The 14,206-nt window shown below is 46.8% G+C and overlaps 1 protein-coding gene across 4 annotated transcripts in view; it reads left to right on the forward strand.

The window, feature by feature from the left end:
* LOC135920482 (USP6 N-terminal-like protein) overlaps positions 1 to 14,206 on the forward strand; it is a 236,858-nt gene that overhangs the window by 112,126 nt on the left and 110,526 nt on the right. For all 4 annotated transcript variants that reach the window (XM_065454752.2, XM_065454750.2, XM_070529008.1 and 1 more), the window contains 3 exons: positions 1,283 to 1,390; positions 6,594 to 6,703; positions 9,985 to 10,033. In XM_065454752.2, coding sequence (XP_065310824.1) covers positions 1,283 to 1,390; positions 6,594 to 6,703; positions 9,985 to 10,033 — 267 coding nt within the window. The remainder of the gene's footprint in view (positions 1 to 1,282; positions 1,391 to 6,593; positions 6,704 to 9,984; positions 10,034 to 14,206) is intronic.

Below are 14,206 nucleotides of genomic sequence, written 5' to 3' on the forward strand. Positions count from 1 at the left end.
GCCGAATTGCACCGCTAGCTTGCAGGATCCTAAAACGCAAAGAGCTGATTTGGGTGCCAGGTCACGAGGGTATAGAGGGAAATGAGTGTGCACACGCTGCCGCCCGAGCTTTTCTCCCCCGGGGTCCCTTCTCCTCCCTCCCCGAAGACTCGGACTTCCCAGTGCCATTGATAACCTATACCCGAGCCCAACTAAGGGATTAGACAAATCAGAAGAATGTCATTTACGAAGGTTACAAACCCTGTCATTTAATAACCCAGTCAAGCTACATGCTATTGAGCCACAATCTTTTTCGGCCGAGTGTAAATTCTGCGGGCAAAACGCAGATTTGTGCCATATGGTATGGGCCTGCCAGGCTAATAGTGCCTTAGAAGCTATAAAACAGAATTAAGACGGCAAGCTGGGCGAGTTTGTGATTGAACATGTTCCTGTGGGTGGGCAGCACAACCCGGACGAAGGACGAAAGGAAGTACTCGTGTTGTACTCGAAAGGAAGTGCACAACACGAGCGCAGTACTTCCTTTCGAGTACAACACGAGTACTTCCTTTCGTCCTTCGTCCAGGTTGCGCTGCCCACCTACAGGAACATGTTCTATAAAACAGCCAACGTGGGAAGGATGGGAGGCAGCCCTGTCCAGCTCAACCCTCAAGGACCAGCGAGCCCTCGTGGAAAGAGCTAGGGCGGCGGCCTTAGCCAACGGGATTCCAGAATAAGAATCCGACCACCCTTCTCCTAACTCCCCTCTCCTTTTTTTTTCTTTAAATAAAACGTTTTCATCATCATCATCACAAGCAAAAGTAGCTTTACGAGATAAAATCAAGAGATAGGGCTATGTACGATATGGTAACGCGTGAGTAGCTCATACAGGCTAGGCAACCTTTTGTTGCCATACAATTTCAAAGGGGTTGGCCTAATAGTTCTGTGGAAACGTGCAAGATGCAGAGAAGTAATTAATGAAGGGAAAGTGAGACATCCACCCAATTGTAGCAGTTGCTACAAAGGAAACCCATATTGATTCCTCAAAAAAAAAAAATTAGACATCCAACCAACTGTAGCAATTGCTACGGTTAGGTGGATGTCTCATTTTCCCTTTATTGATTTCAGAGGGGATGCCATCGTTATCTCACCGCCATGAGCTGATGCATGTAGCTTGAGTTGGAGTTTTTCCGTGCATAAAGCCATTTACAAGGAGGCTTTAGTAATCCAACCAAAGTCTGCTAAGTTTGACCACAGGGCATTGATAAGATATGTCGCTTACGTCTGTCCTCTCTCGTCCTTGCAGTTGCGGCGGCGTGTCTTTAAGGGAATACCCAATGCAGTCCGAGCTGAGGTGTGGCTGCGGCTACTTGACGTGGCTCGCATCAAGGCCGAGCAGGAGGGCAAGTACTTGGTAAGGACCGATTGGGTTTCCCATCCTTTGTAGCAATGACCCTTGAGTATCAAAATGCTGTTTACTGTGCCATTGTAACCATTGAGTCTCATCACCACTCAGAAAAGCTTTTCTGATATTTAGTCTTGAGTTTATTATCTGTCCCTATTTTGAAGGGCAGTTCTTTAACGGTTCTTTATGAAAAGGTTGATTTCTTTATTTTCTTTAACCCTTTGACGGTTTTCGCCGTACATGTACGGCGGCAGTTTTCTGTCCCGCAAGGTCTTTGTTGTACGGGTACGGTTTCGATCCTCCGTTTGAAATTTCGCGCCATAATGACGATGCACGCTCACTGGGAAGTGCTGCCACCTCTTACGACTTACAAGAGACGTTTGAAATTTGCACTACCTTCTTGGGGAGATAAACAAAACTGACTTCTAGCTTCAGCGCATCGCGCAGACTGCGGCAACACCCCTTTTGCGGTTTCGGTTTCGCCGCGTGATCGCAACGCAGGCGCGCGAAACGTCATTTTTCTCTTTGTCGGCACTCTCTTGACAGTTGATTTCTATCTTGATTGGCGCTGCTCTTAGCTTGTTTATAACCGCCGCTCGCGAGGTATTCTCGCTCTCAGCGGCAACGTGCTTTCGCGTTTTCGGTTCCGCTGCAACGGAGGCACGCGAAACGTGATTTTTTATCTTTGTCGGCACGCTATCAGGGGCGGCGGAAGTTGATTTCTATCTTGATTGGCACTGCTCTTAGCAGGTTTATCACCGCCGCTCATGAGGTATTCTCGCTCTCTGCGGCTGTGCGGAGACTCGTGTTCCAAGGAGTACCACACTCTGAATTACTATTGAACATTTTGCAGTTCTGAGTGGTGCCGACACCAAAATACTGTTCCTAATTTTTTTTAACTATTTATTCCCGCCTTTATACATCTTCTACATTCAAGATCCGTAATAAAGTAATTTGACACCACCTGGGAAAGTTTTCTTCAAAATAAATCGATCCTCAAGGGGTTAATTGATAAAGATTGCCCAAATATGCCTGTTACACTTCCTGTCACATTTCTGATGAGCAGGACTGGGAAACAGTGTGGTAATTACGTGGCCAAAGAAGTTTGCTGTGCAGTCAATTAGGGTATGTTTACCATCTTATCAATGTGAAACATGTTACAGTGGAACCCACTTATAACAATATTCAAGTGCCACGAAAATTCCATTGTTATAACCGGGTTGCATGAAAAAATCTAAACACGGGGATGGCAGAGCTGTTGCGAGAAAACTACAATGACAGGGAGGCCAGTGACCCTCCCCACCTCCTTCCTCTATCCGGCTGCTAATTGTGTTCACTCATTAAACTCCTTCCTAGGCGCTCCGATCGAGTGTAACAAGCCGCTGTTGTCGGCGTTAAAGAATGGCACTGCTATAACAAATGCAAAGAGGGGTCACGGGTGGCAAGCGATGTGTGAGCACCGCTGAGGCATCGTTATAGTGGCCCCAAAGGGGCCTTTTAAAAAATGTGAGAAAACTGCAGCAGCCTGTCAGTTTGAGAAATCCGAAAGAAATGCTGAGGCAAGATCGCCACAAGGCACATACTTTTCACTGGCTTGCACAAGAAAACCCTATATCTGGCAGCCTTGCATGCTTTACACGAAGCTTGCTGACATCCTTCTCCAAGGTATCCGGGTGCTCCACATAGCGCAGTGGAAGGTTCTTTGCGAAAACAAAGTACCAACCGGATTGAATCATCTGCCAGGGCTCCTGTGAGGACAACATTGAGGCAGCCTGCCCTAGGGTGCCATTGCTGCCGTCGTCACCGTCACTATCTGATGCAAGCATGTTGGTGACGATTGTCTCATCAGTTAGAAGCACTTAGTTTCTAAATCTGTAGTGGTGCATTTTCTTTTCACCGGTAACGTCGTGCATTGCCAATGATTCCTGGCGGCATGTCAAACCAGGCTGAGAAACCACGTAGCCAGAAACGATTTCGACACAACCAACGAAGACGAATGCGAGCGAGTAAGCTGTTTGCAGAACTGTGCTCAGCCAGTGAGCAATCCGGGAGCAGTGCAGTTGGCGCAGTCCATTCGTGTTTCGAAGGGTGGCGCAGCATAGAGCTATGGGTGCAGACCATACGTGTTCAGAGGGGTGGAAGGGGGGTGGGACAGAGGCGCACGGAGGAGGCTGGAAAATGAGCCTGCGGCGGCCGCTGGGGCAGCGGGCCATCGTGTAGCGGCTGGAATTTCTTGTTTTCTTGTTTTTTTTTTTTTCAAGGATTTTGCACTTCATTACCTTTCGGCACGGACACCCAGCAGCCAGACTTCATCATTATAACCGATAATGTGGCATCAGGGCATTGTAGTAAGCGAGTTATTTCACCACGGAAAACATGCAAAAGTTCACTGTGCAGCAGCTTCTCATTGTTATGACTAATATATTGTTAAAATCGGTATCGTTCTAAGTGGGTCCAACTTATAGGCAATAAACCAGAAGAAACAACAAAATTTTCCATTTCATACAGTAATGTTTTGAATAATGCATCACAGGAATAAAAGTTATTGCTTTCTATCATTCCAGTTCATTGCACAGCCTAATATGTAAGGAAGGGGCAAACAGCATTTCTTTGAACTGTGGTTTCTTCAGAACAAAGTTATCAATGTTAGTGGTGACATATTCAATGTTTTGCAACTTCCATAAAAGTGTTGCAGTTTCATTTTCAGCAGAGGAAAGCTAGATCTGGCTACAAGGTCACTGCAAATCCAGAAGTCAAGCCAGTCCAGTCCACTTAGCAGCTTTGTAGCAGAGACCAGCCTATTCAGTATTGACTGGTGTCCGTTTCCTTGTTAAAGGGACACCAAAGAAAAATATGATTTGAGCTGTGTTAGTAAATTGCCATTTCACAAGACCAAAAGAAGCTGCATTGATCCTGACAAATGGCTTGGTCAGCTAGAAAAGACGCACGAGCTAAAGAAGTGTGGCGGCGATGCCACCTTGGAAGTTGCTGCAGCAGCTTGCCACGAGGTCATGGATTTTGACATCTGCTCAGGCTTTTTCACCGGTAAAGAAGGACTATTTTGCATTCTTAAAGAGCCAGCTGATGCATGTAGCAGGCTTCAAAAACCTTTAATAAGCCACAACAGCAAATACGAAAAAATTCATTGAAATTTCTGACATATTGCTGGCATACTGGCGCTGGGGTCTTGGCGTGAAATTGAGAAAATAAATCATGTTTGGCCTACGTTTTCTCTTCATACACCTTACCATGTGAATAACAATATAAACTTTTGAACAAATATGTGTTTTAACTGTTTTAGTGCTTGTCTAGGGAAAAGTAGCACTCCATTCATGTTCTGTTGCTGCGATGCTCGCATCATCTGTGCATTTCTGCATTGTAGGGCTCCCTGTGATGTAGGATGGCACAGTTCTGCTTTTACGACGTTACTGGTTCCAAGCACTTATTGCTTAAGGAAACGTGCCAGTTATAAGTAACCCTTGTGGCCAAACCACTTACTCATTCCTGCTAATATTGCTCGGGAATGGCATTCATGCAGGGGGGCATTGCTTGCCTCCTTTATCCGGAATGAAACGGCCGTATGCATTGTCTGCAGCAACGCCATACACAGAGAGAGACTAGCTTCTGCCAGATTGAAACGGTGGCACTGTCTCTTGCTTGTAACAGCAGAGTAAAATCTGCAATGTTCCACCCTATCAATAGCAGATGGTGCAACTATGCAGTTCCAGTAAAATTGACGCGTGCGTGCATGCGTGCGTGTGTGTGTGCCTGTGGTGCACAGCTGCAGACTTTTATTCCTAATGCACTTTGGACAAAGCAGGCACCGAAGTGTGGTACAGTTGACTTCTCCTAAAGTGACTTTGACAGGGCTAGCAAGATTGATCGAACCGCAAACCACATTAAAAGAGAGCAAAAAAAAAAAGTGCAGCTGCATTGCTGCTTTTCTTGGCAGCATTTACTTTATTCAAACTTTGCCCTAAGTCAGATGTGCAGCGACCTCTTATGGTTTAAGATTAGAAAACGATGTCCACCCAAATCTAATGCACACCACTCAGGGGCTTTTGGTTGGGATCGAAACAGCTGGAGTTGGATTAACAACAGCCTATGATGCTGTGGAGCCTTGCTCATATGTTTAAGAAAAAACGTAACCAGAAAACTTACTAACCAAGGAAACGTACGATCGGAAGTCACTAAAAAATTGATAGACTCAACTGTAGTTGACATCTACGTAATGTGAAGCATTGCATGAATTGTTGCAGCACGAGACGCCGATTCGAGCCGAACTGGTGGGGCTCGAGCGGTCCCGAAATGTGCATTGTCATTTTTACAGCTACGGCAAGCTAATGTTTGCACTCCGCAAATTCGGCCTGGGTTAGCAGCTTCTTCAAACAGGGTATTTTGGCGAGAAGTTTTGACATGGCCGCTCGGTGCAAATCATTTCGGCACAAGACGCAGACGCGCCTCGAACGTACAACCCAAAACACAAATTTTTTCCTATTGCACAGTGTTTTGAGACTGCAACTGGAAATGTAAATGAAATTGAGCTGGAGAGCAACACCGTAATACGATGCTGTCAGAACGATAGGCGACATTCCCTTTGTGTAGCATGCAGCAGAGAACGACGATTCATTTGGGTTATTGCCCGTTCAAAGCGTGCAGTATTCTTCTAATGCCACCATGCATTGGTAAAGACGCTTGTCGCCATAGGTTTGGTGGCGATCACTGTAGATGGGGTGTGCGACGAGCTGGGTGGAGATTTGCTGTGACCGGAATAACAAACTTACATGTGCCACTGTTTTCGTGTGGAACGAGCATACGAGTATTGTGGAGAAGCTGTTGCGGCAAGCAGGTACTACACTCGGTCACACGTGCCTCGTGCCTTTTCTTGTTTACGTGGGATCTAGCGGCTGCAAAAAGTGTTGCAGGATCGTAGTTTAGCGATCTACCAAACGTTCGTGCCAAAGGATCGTGTTTTCTGGGCACGTTTGAACCGGTAATAAATGTGCTTAACTATATTGGCTCAGTGTTCGTGTTCTTGATCACGAACGTTGGTGCCACGAAATCGTATGTAATGGGATCGTATCAACGAGGCTCTGCTGTATTAAAGTGAATGCACTGTAAACTGCTGTAGAGTACGAATTCCAAGCCAATAGTTAGCAATAACAGTCGCACGTACCTGGTGCTCTCTTTAATGTGTCTTCCACCATTGCAGGAGATGCGGGAGCGTGCACGCTTGTGGTCTCCAGACATTCGGCAGATTGACTTGGACGTCAACAGGACGTACCGGAATCACATTATGTTCCGGGAGCGCTATAGCGTCAAGTGAGTAGTGCTCGGATCATCATCCTTTGAGAATGTGCAAGGACGGCAGACGGGACCAAGTAAAACAGTCACATCATGTTGCATTCTTTATAAATGCAACAATATTTCAATGCTAGCAGAAGAAATGAGAAATATCAAGTCGGCTGTGTACAGCAGCAAAAAAAAAGTGGTAAAAGGAGTTTTAAAAGCAGTAGTAAAGTCAAATCCCTGACTCAGCGGCCATTGAACATAATGTGTTTTGTATCCACATAAACCGTACCAGCTTATTGTGTATGATCGGTTAACACATAGTGGTTCCACTTTTCATCGCATAATCGGGGCGGTGCATCGTCCTGATCGGGTGGCCCAGCAGAACAACAAGCCTCAGAGATCAGAAAGGCCTCGAAGTGCCCTGTGCTTTTGCATCTGAAGCTACATCATCATTTCAGCACCGTGCCAGAGAGCATTGTGGCGTCGTGCAAGCAAGGACTCGCATCATGCCGAAGCTTGGATAAAAAAGACGTCGGGTGCTCAGCATAGAAGAAAAATTAGACATCGTTCGTGCTATCGCACGTCACACAAACAAGTCAGTGCTGGTACGCAACAGGGATCTACAGTTGACTACGGTGTGTGGCATTTGAAATCAGAAGTTGCTTGGCAGCTCTGCTGCGACTGCGAAGAGATGTCGGCTACGAGGTTCGACTTTTTGCCATCGTTGCCTCTGTTATTGCTGAAGTGTAGCCTAACGACAGTGATGAGGACGGCACAGAAAGTGACAGCCCGGGCGATTCAGTCCCGACAGCTGCAGAAGCTGCATATTACATCAGCCTCGTGAATGCAGTCGTCGCGACAATAACAGCACCCCGCAATGAAAAAGACGCCCCGCGACTTCTGCAGCGCTACCGCCCGCATGCACGGAGAACATGCAACGCCAACAAGGAATCTGCCATGCGGGTGTTTGCCGAGAAGAAGGGGCTGGCTTAAAAGTATGGCTCGCAGCTTAATTAAGTTTGAGGCCGCTGTCGTTGCTGCTAGGCCGCCGTGGCATCAAACGAAAATAACACTCTTGTCGCGCTAAGTGAATAAATGTTGCATGTTTGTTCTCCTTTCATCGCACTCTCTCCGAGTTCAGTTTTTGACAGGTAAGTTGGTGATCTCATCCTATTTCGGTTAAGCAGTACTACCATTTAGTACATACTTTTTCCGAGCTCCGGCTAATTACGGTTTAACGAGTTTTCACTGTACTTAAGATTTTACGGTGTTTGAAGCTGCAGGACCATTCCCCACGTGCCTGTCATTCATCGTCACGATGCTTTGAAGTGAGACCTTGACTTTGCCACGCTGGTTGTTTATGATGTGTTGCCCAAATTCAGATTGAGGCTTTCCGTCGACGTGCTAGCTTAGCCCGTTCTGTTCAGTAAGCGCAGATATGTACTAGGTGGGCACGCTCGCTGCTTTTGCAGCCGTCAGTCTTTCCCACACATCTCGGGCACGATGGGCGCCAAACCGTCCACTGCTATGCCTGCTTTGGCTTGTAGGCCTAACCAGCTCCGTTTCACCGGGTGTCTGCAGCCAAAGTTAGTTTAGTGCTGCATCAAAAATTTAACAGTAAAATGTAGGCGTCTGTGACAAGTGAATTTCGACTTGAGGTTTGGCTTCACGGCAGTGCTGCTCACGCTGCTGTGAAAACACTTAGGGCAAAGTTCTCTGCCATCATTGTCACTGAAGAGGTGGGAAAGAGAGCCGTTGGCCACAGATACGACTTGGACTGTTTGTGCATCCGCAGGTGGTCTGCTTTTGCAAAGATGCAGGCTTTCTATGCAGTTATTTACACAAGTTCTACGTGCAGGTTTATACAGTGAAAGCTCGTTAATTCGAACTTCAATAATTCGAATTTATGGATAATTCGAACTGTACGATTTGGTCCGGCCAAGCTCCATAGAAGTCTATGTATAAAAAAGTCCGTTAATTCGAACTCGAGAAGGTTCCCTCACGGATAATTTGAACTACGCTCGCCTGGCACACGGCCAGAGAAACGCACCTACTGCCTACACACAAGGCTATATTGCCTCCGAAACGGAGAGAACGGCGAGAGAAGGCAAAATCGGACAAAAATCTGACCGACGCGGGGTCAGCCAGAAGGCAGCGGCTGCTGCCGTCTCTCCTTTCTACGTAACCTCCGATACTTCTTGCCCTTTGCAAATCTCGGAGGCTTTGCAAATCTTGTACAGCTGTTAATGTTGTGCGGAGATGGCACGGCAAGCTCCAAAACACAGCGAATCAAGTACGTCGCAGCTGCGCTTGCAATCAAGAACCAACGAATCAGCGCCTTCGCCACCTTCGCATCTTCAGCGTCTTTGTCTCGGCAGTCTTCATCGGTTGTGCACTTCTGTTTTCAGCTTAGGAGGTATCGGCCGTCGCGATTCATTGTGATGGCCTCGGCTAACGTTCGTTTCGGTGGACATCGGTGGTGTGGCACAGTCGGACCCAGAGCTTCGACTTGAAGATGGCGTGTGCCCGCGGCACACGCCATCACTTTCTGACACGCCTAATTTCTGACATGCCCTACTGCTTCCAAATCGCAGCGTACTGTTGCCCTCCTTCACTTTCGTTAGTTCGAACTTTCGTTAATTCGAACTGAAGCGGCTTCCCCTTGCGGTTCGAATTAACGAGCTTTTACTGTATATATAAATGTGTGTGTATATTGCTTTTTTTTTTTGCAGGGTATTGCAATCTTGGGTATAGCTTGTATGAGAAAAAAATATGTATGTCCATTCGTTTCGAATACTGCGAAAACTTGAAATACGGAAGATCAAGCCAAAGTTAACAGCATAATATTCAACCGACTATCCAAAAATATTGAATATTCTTGCACTCCTAGTTATTGCTCTACCCACCGCACCATGTACCAACCAGGCCAAGCTAGCACGCTTTTGCAGTTCATTCTAGGCACACTGCTCTAGTGCTTGCGGTCTTTTATATTGTATTACGTCGTGCCTTTTTCTCCTGCGTGTCATGCTTCGCAGTGCTTTTCAACCATAGATATGAACACTCTATGCGGTTACAAAGATCAGTAGGCAGAAACTGCTTGAACACAAAAGGGAATAAAATGCTGCAAGGCAAAAGGTGCCACTACAGAAATCAACACCACCATGCTTCAAAGCACAAGGTGCACACTGGGGCTTGAGAACAGCTGGGATTGAAGCTCTGCATTGGGGCTACAGAGTGTCTTTTTCTTTCCTGGTGATGCATATGAACCCTGTCTTCTTTTGTGACAAACGTCCTTGTCCTATGTTTCCCAGGCAACAAGCCCTGTTCCATGTCCTAGCAGCGTACTCTGTGTACAACACGGTGAGTATCTTGTTGTTGTCTCTATTCCCACTGTGGCTATGTGTGCTTGCGCATTAAATTAACACGCATTGCTATCTTGTGTGCTATAACTGTTTTCTTTTTGTTCCTTCTTAAAATGCTATTACCATATCCTCGTGAGGCCTCTTGTACGTTATGTTGCGCATTGCCTTCAATCCATTTCAAAATTTGTTCAGAACTCTACAGAAGTGGTTTATTTGCATTCTTGCTGTCAATCGCCAAGAAAATTGCCACTAATATGATTTGCATTTTGTTGCCATAGACAATAAAAATAGACTGTCAAAATCAATGGTTTGACGAAAGCACATCTGGTTGAAGATGATTGGGGGGTTGACTCCTGTATGGGAGACAAAATGTCTCGTTTGGTTTCTTTCAAAGTTTCTTTCCTATACCAAAAAGACCCACGATGTCAGTGTTGAATACCGTGAAATAACAAATAAATCCTGGATGCCTGGAATCCTGGAGCCTACCATGCAATGTTAAATTTTATAGTCTCTTAGTGTAAAGAAAAACGTTTTTGCCATATCAGACATAACAGGACAGTCAATTTCTTCAGGTACGTGGATATGCTATGTTCAGCATGCAATCGCAGTGTTTAAATGAATTTATTAGTTTTTCACGTTTGTATCATACCAGTCAGTACAGTCAAATATCAATAATTCGAGCTCGAAGGGGCGTGAAAATTTGTTAAAAAAAGAAGTAGAACTTGTTTTTGAAGCATTCGTGCACCATAGCACGATGCACAAACAGTGCGAATCGTGAAATATCGCGGCACACAAGCACACAGCAAGTGAGGACCACGAAACTGCCCACGCCAACCAACGTTACCTTCCCGATAACGGCAGAAAACGAAACTTCAAGGAGCAAGCTGGCCCCGGGCAGGCGGGGCTGGCGGCGCCCGTGCGGAGGCACGGGGAGACCGTCCACGGTCAGAGAGTTGAGACAAGGGAAGGCTAAGGGACCATAGTTGTGAGGAAGGGCAGGAGGGAAACAGACTTGCTTTCCCACCAGCTGCCTGGATGATGCTAATTACCTGTGCCACCGAAGCAGTGGAGTTGCCGAGGGCATAGTGGGCCACCGCTGCTGCTTCCCTCTGCGTGCTCGCATTTTTTTTCCTTTGTCTGCCAACAAGTCGGCACTGCGTTTACCTTCGTCCTGCGTTCTTAACGCGAGTCAGGTCTTATAGAGATGATGAAGTCGTTGTCACTGATCATAATCGTGTTGGTGTGCTCCCTTCTGTTGCGGTGTCGCCTTCGCATCCTTGTATTCAGGGTCTGTCTTGTTGTACAGAATCGGATATGGCACGCTGTCTCCAACAACCTTTCCATCGGCACGTCTTGATTTATACGCGTCATTGTAAAGAAACAACTGCAAATGACAGAAACCAAGCCAACAAAAACGAGCGCGGGTGAGCACTGATGTGAGCAGATGAAAGTGCGAAACAAACGATCTGGCTGAACCAGATGCAACTACAAATAGGGTAGTCGGGGGGGTCCGCATGATGCCAGCTTCCTGCGCATATGTCACTGTAGAGGCCACTCTTATCAGTCTCCTTGCAACCTCGGCGAGCCACGAAAAATCCACCCAAGACCGATCCCGCCCCACGGCGCACGTTTTGCCGCTAATGTGGCTGGGGCATTACGGTGCGACGCAGAAACAGCAACCTTGCCATTTGAGAGTGGGTGAAATTTGCACCACGGTTTCTTGTAAGCCTTTCCTCTGTGGTGGGGTCAGAGCAGTGCTGGTCAGAGGCGCCGCCGCGTGATTTGGCTCGCTGCTGAGACCATTGCCGGAGCGCAGTATGTTCAAATTAACCATCACAAATGCTTGCGTGTTCAAATTACTGGGGGTTTTTGTCCATTGGAGTACACATAACTTTGACGGGACCACGGCGTCAATTCGAATTAACGAGATTCAACTGTATTAAGAACCAAACTGAAAAGTGATTTTTTCCCCGAGCTGTCTTCGGGCCTTGGAACAATATGGCTGTACAAACACTTTGTGTAATGCCCTCTGATGAAACAATGGATGAAATTACACATTACAGTCGTAGCCTGTTACAGTGATTTGTGCAGAAAGCCCTTTATGGCCCGTTAGTGAGTTAAGGCAAAGCGATTGGCTGAAGATTAACTCTTAACTTTTTTTTTTTTTTTAACCATGAAGCTGTTAGTCTCTCGGTGGTCGACATTTTTTCATGTCCATCCGTGAACAAAAATTATCATCAGCAATAGCTCATACCCCCCTAAGCAAGCAAAAATAGAATGGCTCATCAGCCTCAGAATGCAGAGGCTACAAGCACTCAGCAAAGTGAAGTGAACAGTGCATAAATTCACTCAAATCACGCATACAGTTTACAGAACAGCATACTTTTCAATGAGGGACAAGCGTCTGTCATCATCAGCAATGGCTCGTTACCCCGTAAGGCAGAGGCTACAAGCGCTCAGCAAAGTGAAGCAAACAGTGCATTACGTTCTCTGAAATCATCCATGAAACACACAGCACAGCATATGTCTCAATAAAGAATAAGCTTAAAATATTGCATACCCCCTTCAGCAGTTGTAGGGGTGGCTTTGCAACGGCTTCGCTGGACATCTACTTTTGCAGGGCCGGGAAGTCGAGTCGATGTGCACAGCGGAGTTGTATATGGCTAGGGTGCCATAGAATTTTCGTGTCCGCACACAAAAACTATCATCATCAATGGCTCATAGCCCCATAAGGCAGTGGCTACAAGCACTCGGCAAAGTGAAGCAAGCAGTGCTTAAATTCTTTCTAATCACACATACAACATACAGAACAGCATGTCGAAAACTGTCATCATCAATGGCTCATACTTCTGAAAGCAATGGCTCGTAGCCCTGTAAGGTGCATGGCTACTCACTTTGCTTGGGTTAGTTGCGATAACGCTACCCCTGTGGTCGTCGGTGATTTCAATGTGTATGTGTCGAAGGCAAAAAAGGTAGTGGTTTACACATTCGTTTTGCTGACATATTGCTTGCGGTGCCACACCAATCCGGCCCAACTGACCACCTAGTGGTGTACGTGCATCGATTTGACATATCAAAGAATGTGTTTGCAGTTGCGAGTATGCTGATCAGGGTATATCATAGCAACTACAAGGCCATCGTGACTGTCATTACTAAGCGACAGCGAGTGATGCAGTAAAGTCTTTACGGTAGAGGTTGCCACCTGCGGCCATGATGTGGCGCTACAATTTGAAAGGACCTTGTATATAAGGGGCTTTGGGGAGTGGGAATAAACATTGTTCTTGGTTTCCGCCGTGCCGGTAGTCCACCTCGGCTCCTGTGCTGAACATGGCGTCAGCAGTTGGGTCCCGCCCTTAATGCTGACATGTCTGACACGGAATTCGCCCCCACCAAGACCATCGAACCATAAGTGCACATCGTTCACGCTGGCACATCTGGTCTGCGCCCGCTGGAGAACTTCACGTTTTCAAACCCGGGAGAATGGCCAAAGTGGAATTAGTTTCATGGATTACACTCTCGTGGCCGGCCTCCACAGTGCTGGCGATGAGGCCCAGGTACGGACACTTCTTTACTGCATTGGACCGCAAGCCAGGACCATTCTTTCGTCCTTGGGGATGTCAACACCGGAGGCGCTTTCTTTCACTGCCATCAAAGAAAAGTTGGATTCGCACTTCATGCATCCGTTCAATGAGATAAATGAAAGTCATCATTTCCACCGCCGCACTCAGCAGCCAGGCGAATCTGTAGATGACCTTTTTCGGCATTACACAGCCAGGTAAAGTGCTGTACCTATAACAGCCTGCTCATCAAGGACCGCCTTATTCGCGACAGATTCTTCGTATGCATACGTGACGAGAAACTGTCTGATCAATTGTGCCGGTGCACAAAACTTGCCGTTGAGGAAGCACTGTGCCAAGCCCACATACACGGAGACACAGAAAAAGAGCGGTTATTGTGCGCTAGATTGACTATGGATAACGCTCTTGCCAAAATGCTAAATATTGACTCGGCTCGGCGAAACGATACATCCACCCCTTCGCCACGCTTCTGCGACCAGTCTGAGCACCTGGCTAGGTTATCGTTTGGCTCTTGTAGACAACAGTGTCACTCTCGAAAAGACTGCCCAGCCAGAAAATCAGTTTGCCGCTACTCTAGAAGGCTAGGACATTTT

The sequence above is a fragment of the Dermacentor albipictus genome, unplaced genomic scaffold (genome assembly GCF_038994185.2).
Source record: "Dermacentor albipictus isolate Rhodes 1998 colony unplaced genomic scaffold, USDA_Dalb.pri_finalv2 scaffold_16, whole genome shotgun sequence".
NCBI lineage: Eukaryota > Metazoa > Arthropoda > Arachnida > Ixodida > Ixodidae > Dermacentor > Dermacentor albipictus.